This window comes from Leuciscus leuciscus (assembly GCF_965113295.1).
Source record: "Leuciscus leuciscus genome assembly, chromosome: 1".
NCBI classification, from domain to species: domain Eukaryota; kingdom Metazoa; phylum Chordata; class Actinopteri; order Cypriniformes; family Leuciscidae; genus Leuciscus; species Leuciscus leuciscus.
This window is the reverse complement of record NC_138725.1, coordinates 46174819-46202070: the sequence shown is the minus strand read 5'-3', so window position 1 is coordinate 46202070 and position 27252 is coordinate 46174819. Positions and strand designations below refer to the sequence as shown.

Here is a 27252-nt window from a genome sequence, read left to right as displayed (position 1 = left end):
ATTAATTGTATCTTAATTTTAATCAATGTTTCATGAACCAATTGCCTGGATTTAATAAATAAGAAGTAAATATAGCAGACAATAGATAATCACGACACGGAGGCGCCGGCGCGTGAACTGGAGCTCGTCTCATAAATGAACTGAAACTCGGCGTATAAGGTAGCCTACTTGTCTCACAGACCTGAGAAATATATAGAAAGCTTGAAATGCGTAGCCTACTTTTAAACAGAACAATTCAAAACGAAAGAAAACAGACTGCTCTGCTCTCTGCTTATGTAATCCGTATGAAATGTGCATTTCTCTCTGGCGCGTTCACTACTGCGAAGATCGCGAGTCAGCATCGTCAACTTCATCTTTGCAGCCGACACTGACACAGAAAACACTTGTTTATTAATAAACAATTAAAATGTCTCCTTGCTATATTTGACATATTCATAATCATTACTTTTGCCGGTTCTTTGTGACAGCTTTTATGTGCTTTATTGGCAGCACCACCCACATAGGCTACATGAACGCGTCACCACCGCATCAGCACCGAAAACATGGAGATTTTTTTCAAATAAAAAATCGTGATACGAACCGAATCGTGGGTTTGGTCTGTTACAGCCCTAAGATGAGAAAGCAGAGTTTAAGTCGTTTGTCATGGTTGTAAAAAAACAATGGCTATCTGAACATCTTTACCAAGCGCAAACCAGTACAGAAGTAATCAATAAATTATCGGGGAGGGTCATGCCTTTTTTCACAATCATTTTGGAGGGTCACAGAAAAATGTATTGCTGGCGAAGGGAGGGTAAAGTCTATTTTGACTATAGATCTCAAAACTCCTCCGGGTAGCCCCTTAAATAAAAAAACTAACAGTCCCTTAGATACATTAAACCACGTTATGTCATATTGTCAACATGTTACTTATGAAGCAGAATAGTGGATCATATGTCTAATGCTTTTTGAAAACTTAAGGCTTCCTTCTTCATAAAACGAGTCGGACATCATCACATTTTTGTATACATTTTTTTTACTTTACATTAGTAAGCTACAAGACATCGTCTTTCAAAACATGACTTGCGCGAAAAAAAAAAAAAAATGAATGCGTCATTGTACCCAGCACTTCTGAAAATGCACTTCCGAATGCGTCTCTGTCCCCAGCACATTTCAAACCAAACTGACGCCCATGCAAAGTGGCCATTAAATGACTCATGTTAGCATCACAACATTATTAAAATTCCTCAGTAAAATTAAGTGGCTCAGTTTACAATCTTCATGGTGCACCTGAGATGTGCCTGAGACATTTCTGACCTTTAATGAAGGACGACGTTGTAACATGGACACAATACATGAAAGAAAAAATACATTCACATTCTATTATACATCCAGTATCCTTCTAAAAGGCTGAATTGAGAGAGCCGGCAGTTAAATGAAAGGCAAGGTCTTATATAAGCCAAAACACAACAAAACAATATCACAGCAGAGTCCAGATTCCTGATTGTTTGCCATTCTTTTTTGTTTTTGTTTTGCTGTACGCACACCTTTGTTGGTGTATATAAAACAACTGAAAAGCATGTACTTGTACAACACACATGAAACAGAATTTTAGACTTTAAAATGTGTTTTGTGAAATTGGATGTGTACATTCATAAAACCTCTGGGACAAAAATTCATACAAAAAGCATATTCATGAATGTCTGGTGAGAGACATCTGTTTTTTTTTTTTTTCTGCGGCTGATCTTTTCAGGTTGCCTGTCAAGCTTTGACTTATTTTGAATCAAAAGACTATCCTTCAAAAGCCTGCCAATTATAGTCCTCTCTTAAAGCAGTGTAAACATATTCATTATGCAGCAGCGTCTCTGCTCTTGAGAGGCACTTTTCCCCACCTTAAATTCCTCAGTGGGTAAAAAGCACATACACTGTAGGCCTAGTGTTGTTTATAAAGCTGTCAATCGATTTGAATAATTAAATTAATCAAATTAAGTTTATATACCAATATTTCCCACGAAAAAGACCCAAATGAAGGCAATTTAATAATAAAAAAATTTTTTTTGCAGACAAATAAATTATTTATACACTACTATCAGAAAGATTAAAAAAAGAAAAAAAAGAAAAAAGTATCTTATGGTCATCAAGACTGCTTTTGTTTGATCAAGAATACATGTATGTTATGAAATATTATTACAATTTTAAATTGTAATTTATATTTTTTTTAATGTCATTTATTCCTGTGATGTCAAAGCTGAATTTTCAGCATCATTACACCAGTCTTCAGTGTCACATGATCCTTCAGATATAATTCTAATATGATGATTTGCTGCTCAAGAAACATTTCTTATTATTATCAATGTTAAACAGTTGCGCAGCTTCATATTTTTGTGCAAATAGCAATTGCAAATTTTTGATGAATAGAAAGTTGAAAAGAACAGAATTTATTTGATTGAAATCTTTTGTAACAATATAAAAGTCTTTACGGTCTCTTTCGGTCAATTTAACAATGTTCTTGCTTAATAAAAGTATTCATTTCTTTAAAAAAAAATCTTATCGTCCACAAACTTAAGCAGTAATGTCCATTATAAAAAGTGGTTTTAGAAGTCCATATTTTCTTTTCTTTATTTCCACTTCATTAAAGGTACACTATGTTACTTTTGGCACTATTGGTTAATAAACAAAACTACATGCATCTTACATTGTACATTGCAGCAGGAGCTACTTCTCTCCCTTTATGTATATAAATGTATGAGTCATGCAGGTAATGGACTGTGGTTGGCGTCCTGCTCTGTCTAAAATAGTCAGAATGTAAACACTTATTATAGGGTGAAAAAATGGTTTGTAAAATGGATTCATGATGTACTCATTATTTCAATTTTGTATATAAAAAAAGAAATAAAAAAAAAGTGTACGACTGGAGAAACTGGAAGAGAGGGTTACTCTCTGAGAAAACAAAGGAAATTAACATTTGAACTCTCTTGCTATATTACCATCCCCATTCGAGACACAATCACACTTGAGTTGATCACCTCCCAATTTACATATCATTCCCTTCACCCATCCCTACCTGAATTCACCCCAAAATCTATATGGTTTAATATGAACAACTAGATGTACCGCATCGCGGTACAAAATATGACCGCCGCTCAGGCCTGCACTGGCTTTCCACAAAAATAAATGACGTGGAGTAATTTGGCTGTATTGCGTGTTTATGTATATACCTAAAAAAAGTAATAGTATGTGCATGTCTGTCTGTGTGTGTGTGTGTGTGTGTGTGTTTGTGTATGTGTGTGTCTGTGTGTGTGTGTGTGTGTCTGTGCGTGTATGTATGTGTGCGTACATGTGTGCGCGTGTGTGTTTGTGTGTGTGTGTCTGTGTGTCTGTGGAAGTGGCCCCCGGGGACCAAACGAAATTTTTCCGTAGAAGTCTAGTGGGGCTACATGCCCACCAAATTTCATGTTCCCCGGTGCTTCGGTGTCCCTGGTATCGTTGACGAAAAATTTACGGGGGCCCCAGCACGGGGGGGGGGAAGTGGCCCCCGGGGACCAAACGAAATTTTTCCGTAAAAGTCTAGTAGACCAACATACCATAAAAATTTCTTCATCCTCGGTGCCACGGTTCAGGTAGTTATTTAGGAAAAACTGCATTTTTTTGGGTTTGGGGGGGCCCAGCGCGGGGGGGGAGTGGCCCCCGGGGACCAAACGAAATTTTTCCTTAGAAGTCTAGTGGGGCTACATGCCCACCAAATTTCATGTTCCCCGGTGTTTCGGTGTCCCTGGTATGGTTGACGAAAAATTTACGGGGGCCCCAGCGCGGGGGGGGGGAAGTGGCCCCCGGGGACCAAATGAAATTTTTCCGTAAAAGTCTAGTAGACCAACATACCACAAAAATTTCTTCATCCTCGGTGCCACGGTTCAGGTAGTTATTTAGGAAAAACTGCATTTTTTTGGGTTTGGGGGGGCCCAGCGCGGGGGTGAGTGGCCCCCGGGGACCAAACGACATTTTTCCGTAGAAGTGTAGTGGGGCTACATGCCCACCAAATTTCATGTTCCCCGGTGCTTCGGTGTCCCTGGTATCGTTGACGAAAAATTTACGGGGGCCCCAGCGCGAGGGGGGGAAGTGGCCCCCGGGGACCAAACGAAATTTTTCCGTAAAAGTCTAGTAGACCAACATACCATAAAAATTTCTTCATCCTCGGTGCCACGGTTCAGGTAGTTATTTAGGAAAAACTGCATTTTTTTGGTTTTGGGGGGGCCCAGCGCGGGGGGGGGGAGTGGCCCCCGGGGACCAAACGAAATTTTTCCGTAGAAGTCTAGTGGGGCTACATGCCCACCAAATTTCATGTTCCCCGGTGCTTCGGTGTCCCTGGTATCGTTGACGAAAAATTCAGTAAGGTGACGAAAAAAAAACAAAAAAAAAACTTTGACAATCACTATATGACCGCTTTCGCTAGCTACGCTAGCGGCGGTCATAATTATCATACAGTATTATACATGTTTGGTATCATTTGAAATGTCTCTGTGCGACTGGTACAAATGTCTCACTATCTTCCAGGCAAATGGCATCCTGCCCAAAAGGTGTAAACTCTGAATGCAAATCTTTTCTCTTTATTCCAGAGTATTTGATGTTTTGTATTTATTATCTTTGAACTGATTATGTAATTAACATGATACATTTACCTGACATAATAAAATTGTAAACATTTGATTTTATTCTGACTTACTCTGAAATTGTTTTCCCAAGTAGATTAAACGGATTCGTATGTTACTGCAAAATCTGCGTCAGATTAGTGACAACTAATATTTGGCACTAATTCAAGTGTACTTAGTTTTGTAAAGACAAGAAGTGAATTTCCATTTTGAACAGCAAAAATGCTGCTTGACCAATCTAAATTTGGGTGTGTCTTACCTCTGTTTTAATTTAATGTTACTTTAGATAAGTGTAAGTGGGAAACCACGGCATGGCCAATCCAAAGCTATGATAAGAGAAGTAATGTTGGTTGACTTATATCTGTAGTAGTGGCCATACCTCTACTGAAGTAAACGCTACTTTAATTTCAAGTGTATACAAACCATGGGGGCTATACCAAAGTATCTTTGATTGTGTAAGAGTGAATGAGACCATCTCAGATATATAGCCAATTACCTCCGTTTAATGACCAAAAACTGACGAGTTTCTGATCGTGAGACCCGCGTTAAACAGAAGGCGTGAGGACCTCAGAGCAACATTGCTTCCTAATATGAACGGGTAAAATATAATTAAAGAGTTGAAAAGAATAATCAAACATTCGCTCACATTTAATGATGCTCAGTTATCATTAAAAGCTTTTTCATTTATGAAGTCAGATGAAATAACGAGGTAATACATACGAGAAAATGTATTTAATTTAATCTTGTTGTGTTGAGCGAAAGGAAAGACAGTAACACGCAGTAACCTTCACCCGCTCATCGGAAACCACCACTGGACCTTTAGACGGGCTTACAAAAGTGTACCTTAAAATATAAGCCTATTATTGGCCTACAACAATGCATTTTATAGCATTTATCTAAGGTAGATTTAGCATCTTGAATAATGGGTGTTCATACACATCTGTGATATCTTGTTAATGTCATGCGTTACCTGTAGTAGTGCACAGGATAGGAGACATGATCAAATGTGATCCACTTATGCTAATAATTAACTGTCCAAAATGACCATGTTTAAATTGACAGCCTTATTTTAGTATTCATCCAAACAACTGCAGAAAGTTCATATACCTGTTGCACAGTCTCTTACTTAGGATCAGTGATGTCGTCAAGGTTGCTAATTGTGAGTGGTTTTAGCGGAGCTGCGTCAATACCATTCAACTGCTTGACCGACTCTGTTTATAAAACATCTATTTAAAATAATTAGACGGATGAAGCTTCTCAAAGCAGTCGATACATTTGCCGCTCCTCGGATAATTATCCAAATGTCCAAATAAAAACTGAATTTCCTGAGATGGATTCTTCTCATCTGAAGAGAAAAGCGCCCTCGTAGATAATTGACATAATTGTTTTGAAGAGGATTCGCATGGAAGTTAGCTGTCTGAGAAGAGGGCTCTAAAATAAATGTGGCGTCTACGTGGAGGCTAAGATGACCTCAGCGTGGCATGTAAACAAATATCGCATCAACCGGTTCAAACCAGTATGCTTCCTGCCTCCGCTGATGAAAAGGAATAGATGAAAACATGGAGGCTGATGGAAGCAGCAACTGTTAGGCAATGAAAAAAAACTGAGAGTGTGAGAGAGGAACAAGGTCTCACCTCCCTGCAGCGTGTACTCAGTGACAGGCTGACTGAAGACGCCCAGGCCTGCCCCAGTGTACGCGGCCACCTGAATCTCATACTGGGTCCAGATGATGAGCTCTGTGATCAGGCAGTAGTTGATCTCAGGGCTGGTGATGTTCTTCAGCTGGTACTCTCCAGGGAGCCCCGCGAGCCGGTACCTGCATCAGGGCAATCGATGGCCAAACAGTGAGCAACAATGATTTTCTTCCAGGTCACTGCTCTGTTAGAAGTCCTCCCACAGGCTGTATAATTATTAGGCACACACTAGCTCTCTTCCAAGGAAGAAGTTGTGTTAAATACACCAGCGGTGGGGGGACGCTATTAAAACAGCATAGATATTCACAACACATCCGTTGAGGAGGATAATATTGGTCAAACACTGCTAATGAAATGCATCCAAGTTCTTGCTACATAAGAGAAATTAGTGTCATTCATTTGGTTGATCTTCTCTGTTGGGTGCATAAATAAAAACAAGATTTTAATATTTTAGACTCGATACCCTGAATATTGCAAATACATTATATGTCTTTCTTTGGTGTCTTTGCATGCTAAACACAAACATATAATGAAACCTGTTGTCTGACTCACAATCTAATATGAGTCAACTTTTATTAATTTGGTCAAAAGCAATTTCCGTAAATGACAGGAAAGTGTTATGGCCTAGACACACCAAACTAGCAGCGACGAATGCTGACTATGATGTCGCCTCATGCAGCCTTCATCTGGGACAAAAAGTTGCTGCGCTTGAACACACGGCAAAGACTACAGTCAACGACTAACTACTGTAACACATACGTTCTGCACTTGTGTGAGAGCAAATAACTCTCCATACCAGCAGGTATGGGCAATAGTCAGTATTCTTCATTAAAAAAGGGAGCAGCCAATCAGAGGGATCTCTTTTACTGATGTGCCCAGAAGGTGATTCAACATGCGCAATCATCCAATAGTCCGATTATTGCCACACCATAACAACTTTTTTTTTTTTAAATGTACAATCTTTCAAATTGCACAAAAATAGTATTGTTCAGTCACATTTTAGTTTGGGGAACACACTATTATGACTTTTCCCTTAATAAACTGCTAATTTACTGCTTATTAATAGTTAGTAAGGTGGTTAACTTTAGGTGTTGGATGTGATTAAGGGATGTATAATATGGTCATGCAGAATAAGGCACTATGTGTTTTATAAGTTATAAGCAAGCTAATAAGCAACTAGTTAATAGTGAGAATTGGTCACCAAACTAAAGTGTTACCTATTGTTCTGACCACTAGTGTCATGTTTGCCAAAACCTTTACTACAGCCTGCCTAGATTTACTTTCACTTTCATTCACAGACATGTCAAACACTCCTTTTAAATCAGTTTGCTTATAAATACGCTGGGCTACAGCTGTACTAAAACAGTAGTCAAACTGACAGCACTAAGGTCAACTCCATTATCTTGATGGGGTGACAAATGCAATCAAAAACTGACATTGTTGGTCCCAAAATAAGCTTGACTTTTTAATCAAAAGTGTATGCCATATGAATAAATATGTCATATTAATAAAGGAGTCATATTTCAGCACATTTCATCAGGCAAGTTCTGTTTGTGAAATGGTTTGTGAATGTCTCACCTGAGGACGTATCCTCTCAAGACTCCATTGAGCTGAGGCTCTGGGGGCGGCTGCCACTGCACCATAATGGACTGGTTGGTTCTGCCGCTGGCTACGATGTTTTTGGGCGGAGCGCTGGGCGGTTCCTCTCTCAGCATCAATCTGGGGAGAAAGCGCAAGAGTGTTGCTAGCAACACAAAATGGCGTGCTCTACAGGTACACACTTAACTGCGCACCAAAGTGTTCATGCATGATGGATTCATTGCTCTATTTTCTCTCGTGCGAATCGGGTTGGTCGACTCGCTCTAGGGCGCAACAGTGTGAGCCATGCAAGTGTAATCCCCTGGTCAGAAGTCCATTCCCCAACCTGATGCACTGTATCACATCCGCCCACTCCATAAAAAGCTCTTATGTGTTTTTGAGGAAAAGTCTCTCTGTGCTCTAAGCTCCCAGATGCTTTAAATTTGGAGGTCGCTGCTTACGTGGAAACTGGCTTGGGTGCATTTACAACCGTACAAGATTGTGTTCGTTGGCTCAGCACCTTCAAGCTTGAAATTTCAAACTTTCGAATTAAAAATAGACCAAACATTTTTAAAGATAAGAGCATCTCATGGTTTGTTGTGCAGTAGGCCACAGTAGTGCTGTGCGTGGAGGATTTGTCCCCAATGTGAGTGCTTTTTAACTCAGTGGTAAATACCTGTGCTCCTTTCAAGGAAGGAACACACAAAACAGAACTATTTCTGTTCAATCCTAAGAGGAGAGAACATTTTTGGAGCTTATATTTTAGTTTATTAAAGAGTCTCAATTCACATTTGTTGGCTGAGACTTTGAGAGATCTGGGTGAACATCAAAGAGCAAATGGACCTCAACACATTTCTCTTCGCAAAAAGAGGAGAAGAAATACGCTGAATGATGTCGATGTACTGAAATAAAACATGCAACACACAACATTATGTATTTACTCAGTAGAGTCCTAGTATTTATGCTAGTGGCTGCCATTTGCTAAATGGAAAAATGCATCACAATATTTGTTTAAAAAGACCCAGTTGGTTCAGATTCATAATGAAATAGTAAACACTTGTATTGTGGGAAATGCTAATGATTTTGTGGGCTCTATGATCCCTGGGTAATGTCAAATATGTCATAATGGCTGGTCTCTACAGGCTAGTTTGCTATCACACATAAATTATATTTTGTGAGCAATCCTCGGTTCATTCCACCTACAGAATGTGCATTTTCTTAATTAACGAAGTTTAAAAATGAATCAGTGTTGAATACTTTATAATACCCATATATTCATCTGCCCTTTGCGTTTCATGCTAATGGACAGTTAAATCTGCATTAAAGTTTAATAGGATCATTGGGTCCTTTCAGATTTATTGTCAGAGTCTTCTTAAACCTCTGACCACACTTTGTTATTTCTTCCCAGAAGTCTATTTCATAATTAATGCCCTCTATAACCAATATCATGGAGCTTTTCTCAGACGGTGCTCTGTAAATCTGCCTAATGATGGCCGTAAGGAAAGACTTCTCACTCCTCGCTGAAACAGAGCTTTTCTTGGTATAGCCATGCAGTATTTACACATTTGTTTTACACACTTGCACTGTGCCACCAGCTATTAAACATCTGCCTCTGAACATAAACAACACAAGGAAAGTGCCTGGCACTTTCTACAGTTCACTTTGGTGTCCTATGACCTTTTTTAAAACATTAGAGGCATTGTTTTGTGAGTGTGTGTGTTCTGAATATATAAACTAGACGAGTCATTAACTAACATAAAATGAACCCAGCATCAACGGAATAATCATGCATTTTGCCAAGCTCTCCTTTTGACAATAAAACAGCGGCAGATAAATAAGCGTTGGTGTGGGAAGGTGATGGCTCATTATGTGAGAGCTGCACTTGTGTGCTTCTATGAGCTTGTCAGCTCTACTCTCTCTGCTTAATAAGCCCAAATGGACAGATGTCTGTCACAGCAAGGAGACATGCATGCAAGAGAAGACTGATGGGGCCCTTCAAGAACCACTTTCTGTTTTAACAGTCCCTGTGGAAGCAGCATAGCTCTAAAGAGTGTATTTTTGAACCGTCTTAGTCAATAGCCCTGCATATAAGTCACAATTCCTACAATTTTGTTTTCTATCTTACCTTATATCGCATCTGAAAATGTTTTTTTTGGGTTTATGACTTCATGAGGAAAAGACATGCAAATGAGATGTGAAGCACAAACAACCAAAGCTGAGTTAATACAGGTACATAATTGAAACATCTGTGAGCAATGAGCATTCCATTTGAAACATCACGTTTGCAGCGAGTTTAAATTTGAAAGTATAATTGGAAGCAATAGTATGCAGACAAAATCACATTCTCTCCTCGAAAAATATAATTCTAAAATGTTAAAAATGAAAGTTAGATTAAAGTAGAGTAGAGTAAAAAATCAGCATTGGCGAGTATATGAATTGTTGTCACTGGCCAGTAACATTTTTATGAATTTTAACAATGCATGAATGTGAACAAAAGTGAACAACGCTCGGGACAGTTGACAGGTCAGTGCTGCATCATCACGAAAGTTTAAGCATTGACAATTTAAATATTCAAGTGCAAGAAGATCCAAAAGGGAGCTAATTTTGTTACTCGCTGCGCGGAGACCGTGGAAATTCTAAACTGAGCACTCTTTCACGTCTTCTTGCACTTTAGCAGAAAAATTCCCTTTAAAATGATGTCAAAAAATAGCGAGCATCATAGTAAACATAGTCAGTTATGTCTTAAGGGAACGTAAAGTAAACGCATATGTACAGTATCAGTACATCAGATCCGTGTATTCGCTCTTAAAGTGACAGCAGCCTAATATACCTGCTGCTGTGTTTTTACTGTTAATCAAACAACTAAGGATCAAGATAAAATCACTCACTTCTCTTAAATGAATGACTCTTGTTACTTTAATAAGGATTAATTAATATGGATGTTTAATTTATACAGTGAAGACTATGCAGTGTTCTTTGCTGGGCAACTATTAATCACATACAAAATAAAAGTTTGTGTTTACATAATATATGTGTTTACAGTGTATCATTATTTTGTATTTATAAATACACACATATAATTTAAGAAATATTTGCATGTATATACTGTATGTATATGTGTGTGTGTGTATATACAGTACAGGCCAAAAGTTTGGAAACATTACTATTTTTTATGTTTTTGAAAGAAGTTTCTTCTGCTCATCAAGCCTGCATTTATTTGATCAAAAATACAGAATTTTTTTTTTAATATTGTGATATATTATTTGTTATATATTGTTATATATTATGCTGAAAATTCAGCTTTGCATCACAGAAATAAATGATAATTTAAAGTATAATACATTGAAAACCAATTATTTTAAATTGTAATAATATATCACAATATTACATTTTTTTTTCTGTATTTTTGATCAAATAAATGCAGGCTTGATGAGCAGAAGAAACTTCTTTCAAAAACATTAAAAATAGTAATGTTTCCAATCTTTTGGCCTGTACTGTATATACTGTATATATATATATATATATATATATATATATATATATATATATATATATTATAAATAAATAACACTCTATTTTTTTAAATATATACATGCATGAGTGTTGAATTATACACAGTGCACACACATACAGTACATTATGTAAACACAAACTTTTATTTTGGATGCGATTGATCGTGATTAATCATTGCCCAGCACTAATACATTTTAAACAGATTTGAACAAGTTAAATATTATTATACTTTTTTGTAATTAAAACAGCTGCCAGTATTTTTTATTTATTTTTTTGCTGTAAATTCAACCCACAACAACAACGAGAAGTCGTGATTTAACCTACTCATGATGATATGATAGCAAAATGGCAGGTATGAATTGCTTTTAGCTGCCTGTACTTGAATATCATTTCCCAAATAAAGCCCTTAAATGTGTAATGTGAGCACGTCTGATACAGTTAAGCATTTATTGAGGTCAAACGAGATAAGAACCAACGGTAGGTCTTTAAAGCTGAATGCATTCCCCCTCGTCAGATTGTGCTTCACATTAACCTAGATGAGATTAATATTTTTCAAAGACAAACTAACTAATATTACATTTATAGAGTGGGCTCAAAAGTCAGAAAGTTCGATTTCAATATTCACTTTGCCTGGAGAGGCATACAACACGATGACACTTTTTTGGAAGAGCAAGTGCTGAGAAAAGCCAGAAATCATTGGTGGGAGAGAATAGATGTGAAGTCTGCAGAGAGATGATATTACCGCTCTACTGTACGTACTCGACTGCCTCACACTGATTGCACGGTTTCCTTTAAATCGGTTGCTCATTAACAGCTCTTTGCATTTACTAGAACGCTTTCATTATTCACACAGGCGTAAAAGGAACGTCCTTTTCCGCTGCAAAGGCAGATGCATAGTTACCTTGATAGTTCCACTGAAACTGAAAAGTCTTTTCAACTGGTGTTGCTCTCAGCCACCTGTTTACTGTAGCTTTCAGCTAATTCAACATGAAGGAAGAGGTTTAAGCTGCTATATACCTATCTCTAAAAAACGTCCTCAACACTCAGCTTAATAAAAGTGAAACGTTGTTGCTGAGGGTGAGAGATCACACAACCTTCTTTTCACCTGGAACAGAAACTGCATGTTTGCCACGTTTGGAGCAGATAAAACTCAAGAGGAGCCGTTGGGAATGAGGCGTCTGCCGCCCACAGCTGCAGGCCAGAGAAAGCCAGCTGATTATAGCGAGAGGTGAGAGAAGAGGCCTGCCACTCACAACCTGAGAGAGAAAACCTACGGTGTTGTGCTTTCAGCTACAGCAGGACTTACTGAGAACTGTGGGTGGAGGATCAGTGGCAGAAAACACACTTAAACAATGACAGTCCTGATGGTCGGCAGCAGACCATAGTGTGATGGGACATAATAAGTCTGTTATTGACCAAGCATGAGTGTAAAAAACAAAACAATGATGGGCGGAAAACATGCGAAAAAGCAACTTTTGACAACCATGGCCTCCTACCTGTTGGTTTCGGTGCTGTACTGTCCTTTGCCCACCTGATTGACCGCGCAGACCCTGAACTGGTACGAGCGGGCCGGAGTGAGTCCCTTCACCATGGCCCGTGTCACGGTGGGGTCCACATCAGGCAAATACACTCTCCAGGGAGAATCTGGTATACAACGAGGACCAGAACATTTCTAACTATTTAAACAAACATTACAAGGGACAGCATTTATCTATTTATATTTGTTATAATATTGTTGTATTAATATACACTATTGTTCAAAAGGTTTTAATGTATATGTTTTTCAGACATTAGTTATGTCTGCATATGCATTTTCCATGATAATAACCCCTTTAACGAAATATCTGTTAAGCGTAATAATTTCTGTAAATGTTATTAATGAAAGTAATTATACAGTGTTACCAAACATTGTTTTCTGTCTTCTAAAGACGCACAGTGGCATATATAAAATTGCACAATTTGCATGTGTGCATAATCAAGCATAATCACATGATACTTGTCAAGATATTTTTACACAAATTAGTCATCCACCCATAATTACATAATATGCTTAAGTCTGGACAGGCCATTAATACTTAATGACGCTTAATGAACAGCCATGTAGCTTCAGAAATTATACAACCGACTCCAAACCAAATGTGCAATGAGATGACGTTTAGATATTTTTATGAATAAACATCTCATGATTCTAAACAAAAGCACTACTCATTTCTTTATGTGTCAGACCTTCTTAATGAGGAAGATAATTACCAATTGTATATCAATTCATGGTCTATGAAAAAAAAAAAAAAAGAAATGTAGTCGACAAGAGAGAAGGCTTCTCTTCCTTTTTTTCTGAAAGGTGTTTCTAATGGGACTTCCCAGCCCTATTACACCCTGCACCAGTAATCTTCACCTCCACTCCGGGAACATTCCTCACTGTCCTCTTCCAGCCCTGGAAGATCAATCTACTTGGGTGAGTTTTTTTCCAGGTTCTGTTATACCGCAATCTTTTACACCACTGGGTGACACTAACTGACATCAACACGTACATGTAGCACATGCTGTGGAGAACGCTCTGGACTTGCTGAACATTCAGATGCATTATGGGTGGATGTGAATGAGGCACTGAGCTCAGTAGATCTTTTAACTCCGCCTGCTCGACTCAATCACTGGGTGGGATTCACTTTTAAATTTTGCCACGCAGCAAATGGTTATACAGTGGCCCCAAGAAGTATTTGGGCACCTTATTCACACTTAAAAGTATTTTTATTTCTATTTCACTCTACTGAGACACTTTGGCTCAAATAACCTTTGATCAAGTGATGTCAAGGGGATTTTTACTGGATGTAAGAAGTCAGGCTGAGTTCATAAAAGTATAGGGTCTGGAAGTAAAAATCCCTTTCAGTTTCTCGACAGTGGAATAGATTTTGAATGATAAATTATAAACCTCTAAAGGCAGACCTACTGTGAGCTATGAGGTTGGTAATCGATGGTATATGCTTTTGGTGAAGACATCAGCCTGCATTATTTCAACGTAATAAAAACTAGCATGAAGCACTGCAAATTATGTATACAGGTAGTTCTTTCCCTTATTGAAGACATTTGTTTGAAGACAATCTTGTCCCTTTGTCTTTTTGTAAAAAAAAAATCACATCAAAGCTGCTTGGTTTGGGTCAAAACTTATAACTATTTAATGAAATTTTTTTTTTTAAATCCCTATGGGAAAAACACTTTTAAAAAAGTGGGCAGACACACTGCTAAGATGCCATTCCCAATTCAGACTCAGTTACCCTCAAGTTGACATAGGTATTCTAGCAGAATGTAGTTCATCAAATGTGAACCACTAACATCTGACAACCAGAAAAATAGGTAAACAATGTAAAATCCAACAAACTTCTTTTGTAAAAAAAAAAAAATCATATCTTTCTTTGCAATCAGTGGCAATTGGTTTGATATACAGTACGTTACTAATGAAACTTTATTTGACCCAGACTAGGTACAGTGATGGATGAAGGGGGTAAACCAGTGTTTGTGAGTGTGTCTGCATGTGTCTTACTGTTCTCTGAGAGCTCAACCACATAATGCACTAGGGGGCTGTTTCCATCAAAGGGTCTCATCCAGGACAGGTCCACACTGCGGCTGTCATTGGCGTTCAGGGTAGCCTGCAGGTTTCGAGGCGAGTGTGGCAGCTCTCTATGAGGACAGAGAACAGCAAATACTCAAAATAAGGGCTGTTTCACAATTCTCACACAAGTGCTGCATAAACAAAGCTAGAATTGGCACATAGCTACAGCTCTATATAGAAAGTGAAGTGATTTCTAGGTTACTTCATTGAGTATTTTTTTAGGAACTGCCATAAATGATAAAATCTGAATTCTGCAACACTTTCCAGTTTATGAAAAAGAAGATGAAAATCAAACGGAGTATTACACGAACGCTACCAGGCGTTCATTGTGGTTTGGGTCTGTTAATGATTTTATCTTTGGGACTTCCCTTCCCAGTAGGCCCCCTTGGCCCATTTTCAGATCTTCTCATATTCCTACTGCTGCCTCCTCCATGTTCAAAAAGATTGTGATTCCAAATTCAGCTTGAATCTCACAGCCAGTCGGAGGCAGGCGTTCATTTGCATTCGTCTTGATTTTCTTCTTCACACTAGCTTTTTTTTATTTTTATTGATTACTTTATTAATCATTTCATAGGCATCCTGCAGAGACCAGGCACCGAGCACCAACGGTTGCGCTTGGAAAGTTTGTTTTCTCCTCTAAATTAAACCCATGGAGAGAACCAGCCATGCTTAAGATTTCATCACTTTTTGCGTTTCTTTCTAAGAAGGAAGACTGTGACGTTTCCACAGGTGTAAAATAACTGCTAATCCTTCACATGATGGTAACAAGATGATGTTAACTGGTAAATTGCTAAATGTTCAATATTATTTTAGTATAAAATAATACTAAAAAGGAGAAATTCTTGAGTCTGTTTTGGGTGAACTATTTCTTTAATATCTCTGAAATTTTGCTTTGCAAGTAAATGTATGTATACTATGGGGATGTTGAATGCTTGAATCTGATTGGACATTCTAAGGGGTGCACTTTCAGGGAAACACACGGCTAAATAGATCCAGGCAGGTCTTAACCGCATTACAGTTCCATATCACTTCGCCAAATGATTTCAGTTATTTCAAAGGTATTTACAGCCGACAACAGCAAAAGAACCAAAACCCACAATGACACTAACCAAGCAAATAAATATAGTAAACAATAAAAAAATAAAAAAATTATTTCCATGTTTTATGCCACAAAATTACATTTTATTATGCATGGAAAGCACATACTCTCTTTCTCCCACTCTCTCTCCCACTAAAATGCATAAACATTCAGTACACACACACACACACACACACAGTCACACAGAAACATATTGTCAGCGCTGCTCTGACGATTTTATCAGTAAAATAGCTTAGAAACTTAAAAGCTACATGACATTTCTCACTAGTGAGATAATAATGGCGCTGTTCTTGAAGCAGATAAACTTACAGTTTCGCTATTAGTAGAGACGCTGCTGCCGAACACTGTTGAGAGACACTCAGACGCAGGTAATTCACTTACGCTTAATCTCTCTCTCTCTCTCTCTGTAAGAAATTAGTCCTACACACAAGAGTGTTTTAAGGACAAAAACCTGACAAATGTCTTGAAATACAAACATCTGAACAATGTCTTGAGGTGTGTAACCGTAGTATAAGTGGAATAATCGACTCCGGTCTGTTGAATTATTAGAAAATAATGCACACCCGATTATTTTCTAATAATTCAATGGCCCTTTGTCAATTATTCCTTACTTAAGGATGTTTAGATATTATCCATTACAGATACTATTAGAACTCAAGCTGAACACTGTACATAGAGAGTTAATATCAAGCATCGCGTTAGTTCAGGCAGCCCACGTCAGCCAAGCTTGCATCAGCTGATAGCCAGCTGTTCCTGACGTGTTCCAATCCAGTGTCGACATCTATCACAGTGGCACATATAAACTCCCATTCCTTCAGCATTTCCTCCATAGCATCACTGCTCGCATTTAAACCAACCATCCTCCAACCCCTACTCCACCCAACCGAACCTTTAATCATTCTGACTATTTTGTTTTTCCCGTACAGTTCAATACACTGCAAGCTTTTCTATCATGTATTTGTATTTTCACAACTCGTGTAAATGAATTGTAGATTAGAGAATTGTAATTATGTATGCATATACTGGTTCTGTTCTGTACCCCAGGGGGGGTTTGACTTGCTGCTCTCCCCACTCTGTCCAGGCAAGCCTGAGAGGCGTGGGAGTTTTGCCCAGATCAGAAACATACCGCCAACACTAACTGTATGCTATAATTGTAATAAATTTATATACTTTATTGTGGTGGTGGTGGTGGCGCAATGGATAAGACACATGCCTTTGGTGTGAGAGACCCGGGTTCGAATCCACTGTGAGACACCAATGTGTCCCTGAGCAAGACACTTAACCCCTAGTTGCTCCAGAGGCGTGCGACCTCTGACATATATAGCAATTGTAAGTCGCTTCGGATAAAAGTGTCAGCTAAATGAATAAATGTAAATGTACTTGGCGAATTGGTCCTGACTGAAACAGACTGGCAGACTGGCAACAAAATAAAATCGACCTTGGTATTAGTATTAATGCTTTTGTTCAAATTTATGGATCATCAGTGTTTATTTGTAATGGAGTGGGCTGTGATCGCTGAAGGTGGAAAAATACAACGGATGGGTGACTTCAGCCACTGGGGAAAGTCCTCCTGACAACATGCCTGATTCCACACAACCATCTGATACCACCACGGCATCTTCTTCAGTTTAATGAGGAGCCAGAAAACCCACAAAAAGATAATGAGTCTTAGTTCCACACAACATTAGCCTCATGAAATCTGCATAAAGTACACACACCCGCTGGTTACTGCAGTCTTCCAGCGGTTTATTTCTGGAGAGCTTCTGAGGGGATTTTATTCCCTCATCATATTGTGGTACAGAGTCATAAGCAAAGGCTTTAGGTGTTAAAATGTTTACGCTGCCAAGATTTAGCTTTTATTTTGGGGTTTAAGGATTCGACTGGCAGACACGTATCAGAAATGGAGTTTCAAATAGCCGGGATGAAGAAATCTACCCACTCAGAGACTGGTCAAAAGGTCAAAATAAGTTTTTTTTTCTTTTTTTTTTTCTGGATAGAGAATTAGAAAAGCACTCATACATACTAGCAAACTAACTTAAAAGGAAAAGTACAGTAAAAAACAAAACAACCTTTATTGATTAAATAAAAGGCTTTAAAAGTTACAATTACTGTAGTAGACTGTTGATGAATATGGAAATTAAGTATAAGCAGTTGGAATCCAGTTTGAAAGATTACATTGAAAAAGGTTACTGAGGAAAGGTCAGTCCACACACTCCTGCTGAGAGTAGCAACCCACTCAAGTAGTGCATGCAGATGCTGCAGTAGGTGAGCAAACAAAATACAGAAGAAAGCTAAGCAAACAAAGAATACTGTGTAATGGAAGTACAGTGTTAAAGGGAGTTTTTCTAAAGACAACTTGACAGCACATTAAACTACTATATTTACACATGTGAGTGGTGCTTGCCCATGCAAAACTCATTGCAAAAATGCTAAGATGGTGTTGTTGTTAGTAGCCAGGGCATTGCTATGCAGTTGGATTTTAGTGTATTGCTTTGTGGTCGTCAGGGCTTTCAAGTCAAAAGCACCCATCAAAAAAATCTCTGACTCTCTGCTCACTTGTACTTTTGCATTATCAGAACGAACTGTTAGCATAGTGATGCTGCAAAATCAGGATTGTAACATAGATGGCATGTTCACTGACAAACATGACCACAAACTTTCATTTTGTAGGACTGCTTTTAGCACTGTGTTGTGCTGAGAAATCGTACCATAATCATACCGCACCGAACCATGTTCTACTGGAAATGCTTCTGGTACTGTTCCCAAAGTTTATATACTCAATTTAATATAAATGGCAAAAAGTGTAAGGCACAATATGGCAGAATGAGTCCTGCCTTCTAAATAAAAGAGTTTTTAAAATTCTTCTAATAGTGAAGTTCACATCACAACTATATCCATAACACAGAGAAACAGTATTGATAGAATCCCTTTCAGACATTGTCAGCTAATCAGAATCCAGGAGCATTTAAAGTTGCAGACGATATCATGCAGCTCTTTAAGGTCGGCTGGATTCCGATTGGCTGTCAATATTTTTATTGTTCATCAGCTGGAAAAAATTATTCTGAAAGTGATTACAATGATATCGTTCCTCGGTGTCATTATTGATATAGTTGTGTTGTGGACTGCACTATATGATGTTTTATTAACAAGGTTCGGGAGGAACACGTTCTAATGATCAAACAATCAAGTCATTCCAACCAGCTGTCAGCAATCAGTAATCAACAGGTCCACTCAATCAGCATGATTAAAGGCCTATAAATACACACAGTCGACTCACCCATATTCCTCGACAGTTTTCAGCATCCCTCCACTACCCCATCTCCTCACACTTGCCTGGTTATCTTCCTAACCAAGAGATACGGGGGGAGTACTCTGGGTTCGGGCCCAATTTCCGAGCTCGGAGCCTTCCCCCCGGACAGCACGCCAAATACGCATAACTATTTATTCTCTGATCATTTGTAAGTGTGAACTCGTGAATCTCACAGAAATAAAATGTTTATTTAAACCTAATTGTCCATTGTGTGAACAGGCCTTAAATCTGTAAACTATTTTTTGTCTGTTCAATTGTCCACCAGGTGAAAATCATATACCCGATCACTTAGAGAAGTAATATCACAGCGTTCCTCAACAAGCTTCATGATTTGAGTTATCATTCATGTTTGTAGGAGAAACTGTGTGGGATGAGTTACATGACAAAGTTGAATACTTAGGGTTAGAGGTTTCTGAGAGACAGCATATATTTCTGCTCTTCAGTTACGTCCTCACACTTCAAAGGCAGCTGGTGAAAAATGATGCGCTATGCGCACCTGGAAGGTGACACACATCCATCAGCACAGCGCATTAGTCAGCCTAATGCTCAGAGATGAAGGGAAGCTAAGTCACTCACATGACCTCCAGACGGGCCGCCTTGGAGTCGTTGCCGGCCTGAGAGATGACGTCACAGGTATAATCCCCGATGTCCCCGGACCAGGTTTGACTGATGTGCAAGGAGCCCTCCTGCAGGCTGATACGCCCCCCTCTGGTCTGGCTCACTAACTCCTCATCCTTTTTCCACACGTACCTGCCAAGTGAAGGAGACGGGGAGCGGAAGAGAACTCTATCACAGTCAAACTGACACAGGGGGAGCGCAGGAAACAGCGCTGGCTCATTACACTGATATCAGCATATTAGCGCTGAATTAACTGTACAACACTACGGATCATGCTTTGAATCAACTTCAAGGCCTGCGGGCTGACACTTTGAATTAACATTACAATCAAACCGAGTGTGGAGCCCTGGGCTCTGATGTCCAGACGAGAAGCGGAAGCAGCTTGGCTCGTTTGTCATCACTCACCTCACTGCCACGCGCGGGTCGTGTGTGGCGCCACACTCCAAAATGGCCGTGGTCCCTTTGATGACACGTCTGTCCATGGGAGGGCTGGATATGGATGTGCGACCTTGGAGAAAACACAACACTGTTGATTCTGCACAAGTTTAATGTTTCCAAGAACCAAACGGCTACGCTTCATTGAATCACAGCCTCTTCACACGTCAACGGCCAAGCACATTTCCCTCCCGCTGAGACAAAGCCGGGACTTCACATGCTCTGATCGGTGTGTAATATCAAGTCTGGAAGCTGTAGATATCACCTTGCTAAGCTGTACCGAGAAGCTGCTTTTCATGGAACAGTTTATCATGCTCCGCTCTGCTACTTATTTATTAAAGGAAGGAAGTTTAATGCGAGTTCTGCCAATCCAGAACCACACATTTCCACTGAAATAATGGTGGGTCTTTGCTGTAACTTGTGTTACAGTAGCTTGTGATGGTAAAAAAAAAAAAATCAAAGTTGTAATGTGAAGTTAAGGCCTGCACACAAAAAGACAAACAATAAACAATTTAATTTGAATCAACAGTTGTTAATGCATCTGTTCAAACCAACACAACGATTTGCATGACGTCAATGCAACAGATAAAAAAAATTGAAAGAAAAGAAAACTGGCAAATCAATAAAATTTGCTCTTTTTGTTCAAATGCACAGAGCCGTTGCTGTACCATAAAAAATACTGTTGCTCCAATAGAATAGTATGTCCGAATACATAGTATTTGAAAAACAGTATGCGAAAAGTCCCCCGATGACCTACTACTTCTGCCAAGATTCTGAAGTGCGCATTCGCTGGATACTTTACTATCCCAGAAGCCACGGGAGGGGATTTATGAATGGCAGTGAAGTTACGTAAGTGATGCCGGTGGGTCTTGTGACACTAAATACATGGCGGATGTAGTACGTCCGACTATTTTGCAAAGCGTCAGTGAATAGCAGAGGAAGAATCCAGAATCGTCTCTCTTGTCTCCGTACTCTTGTATTTTGTGTTGTTTGATAAACATCATAGCGAATACAAAAATCTAAATGTTTTTTAAAATATGTAAATACTGACTTCCTTTTTTCTCTGTGACAAGCGAGTGTCATTAATTGAAAGATGCACAGCACTGCTTTGTGTGAGGAAACAAGTTATTTCTGCTTTCTACAAAGCACCATCTAGTGTCAGAAGTGAAATTGCATTTTCATTCAGCCCGTCTGCCATTGTTATGCATTGGTCTGAATAGACGATCTGCATGAGAAAATTGGGTCATATTTTTTTTGTGCCAAACATTCGCGTTGATGTGAACAGGCCTTTATTTTCGAGCTACAGTCTTTATCTGTCTGTCCAAGTATACATGACACAATGCATTACAGAATATTTGCGCAATTTATGTGAATAGATGCAAGTCGAAACTGACCTACAACCCACTTTTCTAGATTTGCAAGTCTGACTGTGCAAAAATCAAATGATTTCAGTCTAACAAAAGTGTTTCCATATTTAAGTCCAAATTAAATTAAATTTGAAAAAATGGATGAAAATGCAAACTAGGACTCGCACACAAAAAACACATTGCGGTGTTTGTTTGAGTAACAGTTCGTAATATATGGAAGCTCGTTTCCGTCATGAAATAAAAAAATAAAAAGGTAATTGCAACTTTTTATATCAAATTTCTGAATTTTAATCTTGCAATTTGGCCATGCAATTCTTGCAAAGAATTGTAAGAATTATATCTCTTTTAAAAGGCACCTAATTTCATAAAATATATATTTTGTTCAAGAAATGTTTTGATACATTGCATTTTGTTTTCATATTAATGACAAAATCAAATACTACATTCACAAAATTAATATTTTATTCATGACATGAATTTCGTGATCCAGTTCGAACCTTTCCGTCACAAAATTAGGCAGGTCCAGGCTAAGACTGGCCATCGGGAGCACCGGGAAAAATCCCGGTGGCCTAGTGACTGGTTTAACCTACTCCCACCTTCATTTACATTCATTCCATCTTTTTTTAACTAAACTCAAAATTCCAAGATATAAACTCTGATGTGCAAAAAATAAAGTCAGAACTGTAAGACAAGTTTAATTTATTCTAATTTTATTTAATTCTTCCATAGTGACATCATCTTTCCTCTTTCAAGTTAGTGAAAAAGCAGATTCTGAAAGATGTTCACAAATGTGTTCTGATTAAGTGTTTCTCTTACTCCATACGGTGAGGGAGGCGCTGGCGTTGATCGCTCCCTCGGAGTTAGCTGCGTAGCAGGTGTACATGCCCGTGTCCTGCATCACCACCGGTTGAACCTGCAGACCTCCGGACTCCAGCAGGGTGAAACGTGGAATCTGCATCGAACCGCTGGCGAGGATCTGAGTATCTGTTGTGCATACACACACACACACACATACACACACACACACACACACACACACACACACACACACACACACACACACACACACACACACACACACACACACACACACACACACACACACACACACACACACACACACACACACACACACACACACAACAACAAACAAACCAGTTAGAGCTCAATATCGTGCTTCTGCTTCCATATAAGGAATTAATAGAGCATCACTATGCATGGTGTTGGAGCTCGGGATGATTTTATTACAAGCTTAAAGTTTTCCCAGAGGAAAAACCGCCTGCAGAGCTCTCTACCTTGTTAGGGGCCACTATTATATATGCCGCTTCATAATTGTGAATGCTATGGAAACGACCTCATGAATATAGTCAAAACAGTTGTAGAATTTAATGGTAGTTTTTTTTTGTTACTCTTGCATGAAATTATCTTTTGTGTTGTCAATCGGATACAACAAAGACATCTTAATGGCTTCCTGTGAAGCACACAACACACAACTTCATACATCAATTGATGGCTCTGCCGCAGGAACAAAGCAGCGAGAATACCAGCGATATATAGTACTAGTAAACATAACAAAACAGCAGGGCTAAGATGCACCCATGTTAATACTGACATTACATTGTTGCTCTGTTCCAAAGCCTAGCTGGCTGCCTATGAAGACAACATTTTAAGGCAGAATAGGTGTTATCAATGTGAAGACTGTTACAAAAAGTGAGCAATTTAATTCTGAAGCCTCCTAATAAAACTAATTTTGACTGAAATCTAAAGCAGTGTCCAAAACCCAGAATGCATTGTGACAAACACAGGGATAAAAAAATTAATCCAAGACAGCAGATGAGTTGAATGAAATTTTTGTTATAGATAAACTTATATTTCATTAGTACAATGTATTGATAAGGTAAGTGTACTTAAAAATGCATTGTTTTACCTAATGTTTGTGGGAGCTACGTATTTTTATGTTACATCAAACTCAATTGCGAGCCAAGTCTCTTGTACAAAAGCTGCGTACAGAGTTTCTGCCTATTTTGGCTCTAAATTGTTTGGATTCAAGACTGAAAGTCCCCCTGTAGTTAATATTTTTATCCCTTGAAACCCATCTTTGATCACCAAAATTACATATTTGAATGTTGTTGTTTTTTCCTGTGGGAAAAAAATATTCATGCCTTAAAATAGCTTGAATGTAACTCTACACCCTTGCTTCATTTAGTTTACACGGACTCATGAATATGCTAATTAGTCCCGCCTCCACTCACTCACACCAGCTCAGAATACCTGATTCACTTGCTCAACTTTACTGTATTAGACGCTGCACGATGGCAAGTGGAAATACAATTTTAATTCAGCCATATATGTTTGGACCAGAAACTTATTCAGAAGTAGTACAAGAGTGAACTATACAGGCTTGTATACAAGTCGTATCAGAATGTTAATGCGTTTTAAGTATCGCTCTCTTCAACGTCGGACACATAAAGGTCATTAATATGATTAGCCTTTTGCATGACTACGTTATCAAACAGCTAATAATGTGTTACTAATGTTCCATCTCAGAGTCAGACAGCTGCCTTCGAACAGTCAGTATCCTTAGAAACACTTTGAACAACTTAGAACGTCAGTGGAGAAAAGCATATAGTTCATTATAACATCATAATATACATCATATACATAATTCACATGCAACTTAGCTAAATGTACCCGATTTTTCATATCAACAGAAAAATATACCGGGATAACCTGGCTTCTCTTGAGACTCCTATGCTTCAGAGAGGTGATAGTTAATGATATTCTAAAGCCCACCGGCAAGTTGACGTGATTGGTTACAAGATAGTTTGTGACGTCAGAAACACTGGTAATTTCAAACCGTGTTTTTGAGACTGTCTTTTTTTTACTGCAGTTTTGAGGAGAAAATACTCAGCAATGGTGTTGACTTAGCATTTGCACATGGTTTGTCTTAAAGCATATTAAAAACACCACATAAGACATATAAACAACATTAAAAACATGATTTTCACCACAGGGGGTCTTTAAGATACTCCACTGTAGGCAGGAAGGCAACTCCCCAGGTTTGAAACAGAGCTCAGATGTGATTTAAGCATCATTCATTAATGAATTCAAATGTTAAATGCTCAAATCAAACATCACATTGAACTAGCATTACCTCTCTTCCAGATGATGGCTGCTTTAGGGGCACCAGATACCTGACAGGTGAATGTAGCCACCGCTCCGTCTGTGACAGTGATATCGACCGGTGCCGCGGTGAAGTCAGGAGCCATACCTGCAGAACACACTCACATTTTTAATCAGGATGAGAAAACGCCACATCCGTTCAAAAACCCCACATTCACGCTTAATGCAGTCCACCCACACACCCCCAAAGGAACACGCAAATTATTACAGGAGGCCAAACAACAGCCAGTAAATTGTATTCAAACAATGTTATGTCCATCAAAACACTACTGAGGCTTTTTATTGCGATCCGGGACATGTCTGCAAATTCGTGTTTCAAATCGGAGACAGTAAACAACTGGCATGAATCTAATTACACTGTTCTGATTGGGTGCCCAATGTGGAGTTGCAAGGTCATTTTTAATAGGCAGAGATGTCTAAATGAAAAGGTATTTCCAATTGGAAAAGTAAAGCGTATTGCTGCTTGAGAGCAAATTATCACTGTTTGGATGCATTGTTGAATATGTGCCATATTCATTTGGAACAGTCGAGACAGGAATATAAAACACATCACAGCTTGGTTTCCAATTCCTTTAAATCATTTTTTATCACATGAATACTGATGCAACGGTAGGGCATAGCAATGTAACCAAAATCTAATATTATGCTATAAATCAGTCTTTTTTTATTACAGTAACAGTAACAATCTAGTAATTTTTTGAAACTATTTTAGTAGTAATTTTTAGAACTATATCTTTATCGTTATACTGTAGCTATAAAGATAACGATAAAGATATAGTCCTAGAAATCTTAATATAAAAGAATAGCACACTGAATGTGTCCACACCACAACTATAACCAGGGGTGCACATAAGTGGTGCGCAGGTGCGCATGCGCTACCCAATTAAACAATGCGTACCAGATGAATTGCCGCAACCCTCATTTGCGTACCTAAGATTTGGGGATAGACATTTGCACAAAAAGAATAAATAACTTACCGTAGCCTATTTTATAAGTTGCTCCGGAGACGCATATCAGTCAAAAAATGCGCCACGAGGAAGAAAAAACATATAGCCTAAGTCGCACTGGACTAAGTTGCATTTTTTTAGCAATTTATTTCACAAAAAAAAAAAAAAAAAAAAAGTTACAGACAGTTCTCCGTTACGGACGTGAGCGCTCTAAAGCGGCAATAAAATAATGTTTTAAAACTTTCACAGAGACCTCAAACTGAAAGCACAAAGCCTGTCTTTAAATTTAATTTCGTTTTGTATTAATTGTATCTTAATTTTAATCGATGTTTCATCAACCATTTGTCTGGATTTAATAAGAAGTAGCTAAATATAGGCTATTAGAAAATAGATAATTAGGACACGGAGGCGCTGGCGAACCTGGAGCTCGTCTCATAAATGAACCGAAACTCAGCATAGGCCTATAAGGTAGCCTATTGCCTCACAGACCTGAGACATATAGATAGCTTGAAATGTCTACTTTTAAGCAGAACAATTCAAAACGAAAGAAAACAGACTGCGCTGCTTATGTAATTTGTATTAAATGTGCATTTCTCTCTGGCGCTGCGAAGATCGCGAGTCGTCAACTTCATCTGTCTAGCCGACAATGACATAAAAAAATAACTGTTTTATTAGTAAACAATTAAAATGTCTCCTGCTATATGTAACATAATTGCCTGTTCCTTACAAAATACTGACAGTGGGGTATTTGACTTTTTTTTTTTAGCAGCTGCGGACAAATCTTTTCGACACACACACACAATATTTACATAACACTCTGCGCTTATGTTTTAAAAAGATAATTTAACATATAAATAACCATTTTTAAATAGCCCACTTAAAGTGTTTATTACAAATAAATGACTAAATGCTAAAAATGAATACATTTTAATGAACAAACATATGCGTTGCATTTACAATTCTGTGAAAACAGGGGGTGCTGCAGCCCGGATAGGTGCGCAATCTGTGGTGTTGGATAGGCTTGCTTTAAAATAGTAACTCTAGTAAGCGCTTTAAAGTTGTCATTTCTTTGGTTTTCAGAGTTAGAAAAGCAGATATTTGCACATTTAATTTCCAGAGCTTGAAACAGTTATGTTATTTTGAAAGTTACAAGGTTTTAAAGATCAGACATTCTGTTGCACTTCTCTTAATTTTCAGTTGAAATTAAAGTTCATGTGAATCATGTCACATGACATTATCCATGCATCCCTCTAATTTGTTCCTCCTGTGAGGTGGGTTA

General features: G+C 38.5%; 1 protein-coding gene and 1 long non-coding RNA gene across 6 annotated transcripts in view; one reads left to right on the top strand and one right to left on the bottom strand.

Annotated features, from left to right (window-relative positions):
* Nucleotides 1–27252, bottom strand: part of sdk1a (sidekick cell adhesion molecule 1a) — a 370173-nt gene that overhangs the window by 65027 nt on the left and 277894 nt on the right. For all 5 annotated transcript variants that reach the window (XM_082188880.1, XM_082188881.1, XM_082188882.1 and 2 more), the window contains exons 10-17: nucleotides 24998–25114; nucleotides 22660–22827; nucleotides 20447–20549; nucleotides 20000–20173; nucleotides 14946–15082; nucleotides 12904–13051; nucleotides 7895–8035; nucleotides 6257–6438 (exon numbers count right to left, since the gene is read on the bottom strand). In XM_082188880.1, coding sequence (XP_082045006.1) covers nucleotides 6257–6438; nucleotides 7895–8035; nucleotides 12904–13051; nucleotides 14946–15082; nucleotides 20000–20173; nucleotides 20447–20549; nucleotides 22660–22827; nucleotides 24998–25114 — 1170 coding nt within the window. The remainder of the gene's footprint in view (nucleotides 1–6256; nucleotides 6439–7894; nucleotides 8036–12903; nucleotides 13052–14945; nucleotides 15083–19999; nucleotides 20174–20446; nucleotides 20550–22659; nucleotides 22828–24997; nucleotides 25115–27252) is intronic.
* Nucleotides 4967–27252, top strand: part of LOC309514040 — a 238976-nt gene continuing 216690 nt past the window's right edge. Inside the window, exon 1 of the long non-coding RNA XR_014211587.1 lies at nucleotides 4967–5063. This is a non-coding gene — a long non-coding RNA (uncharacterized lncRNA). The remainder of the gene's footprint in view (nucleotides 5064–27252) is intronic.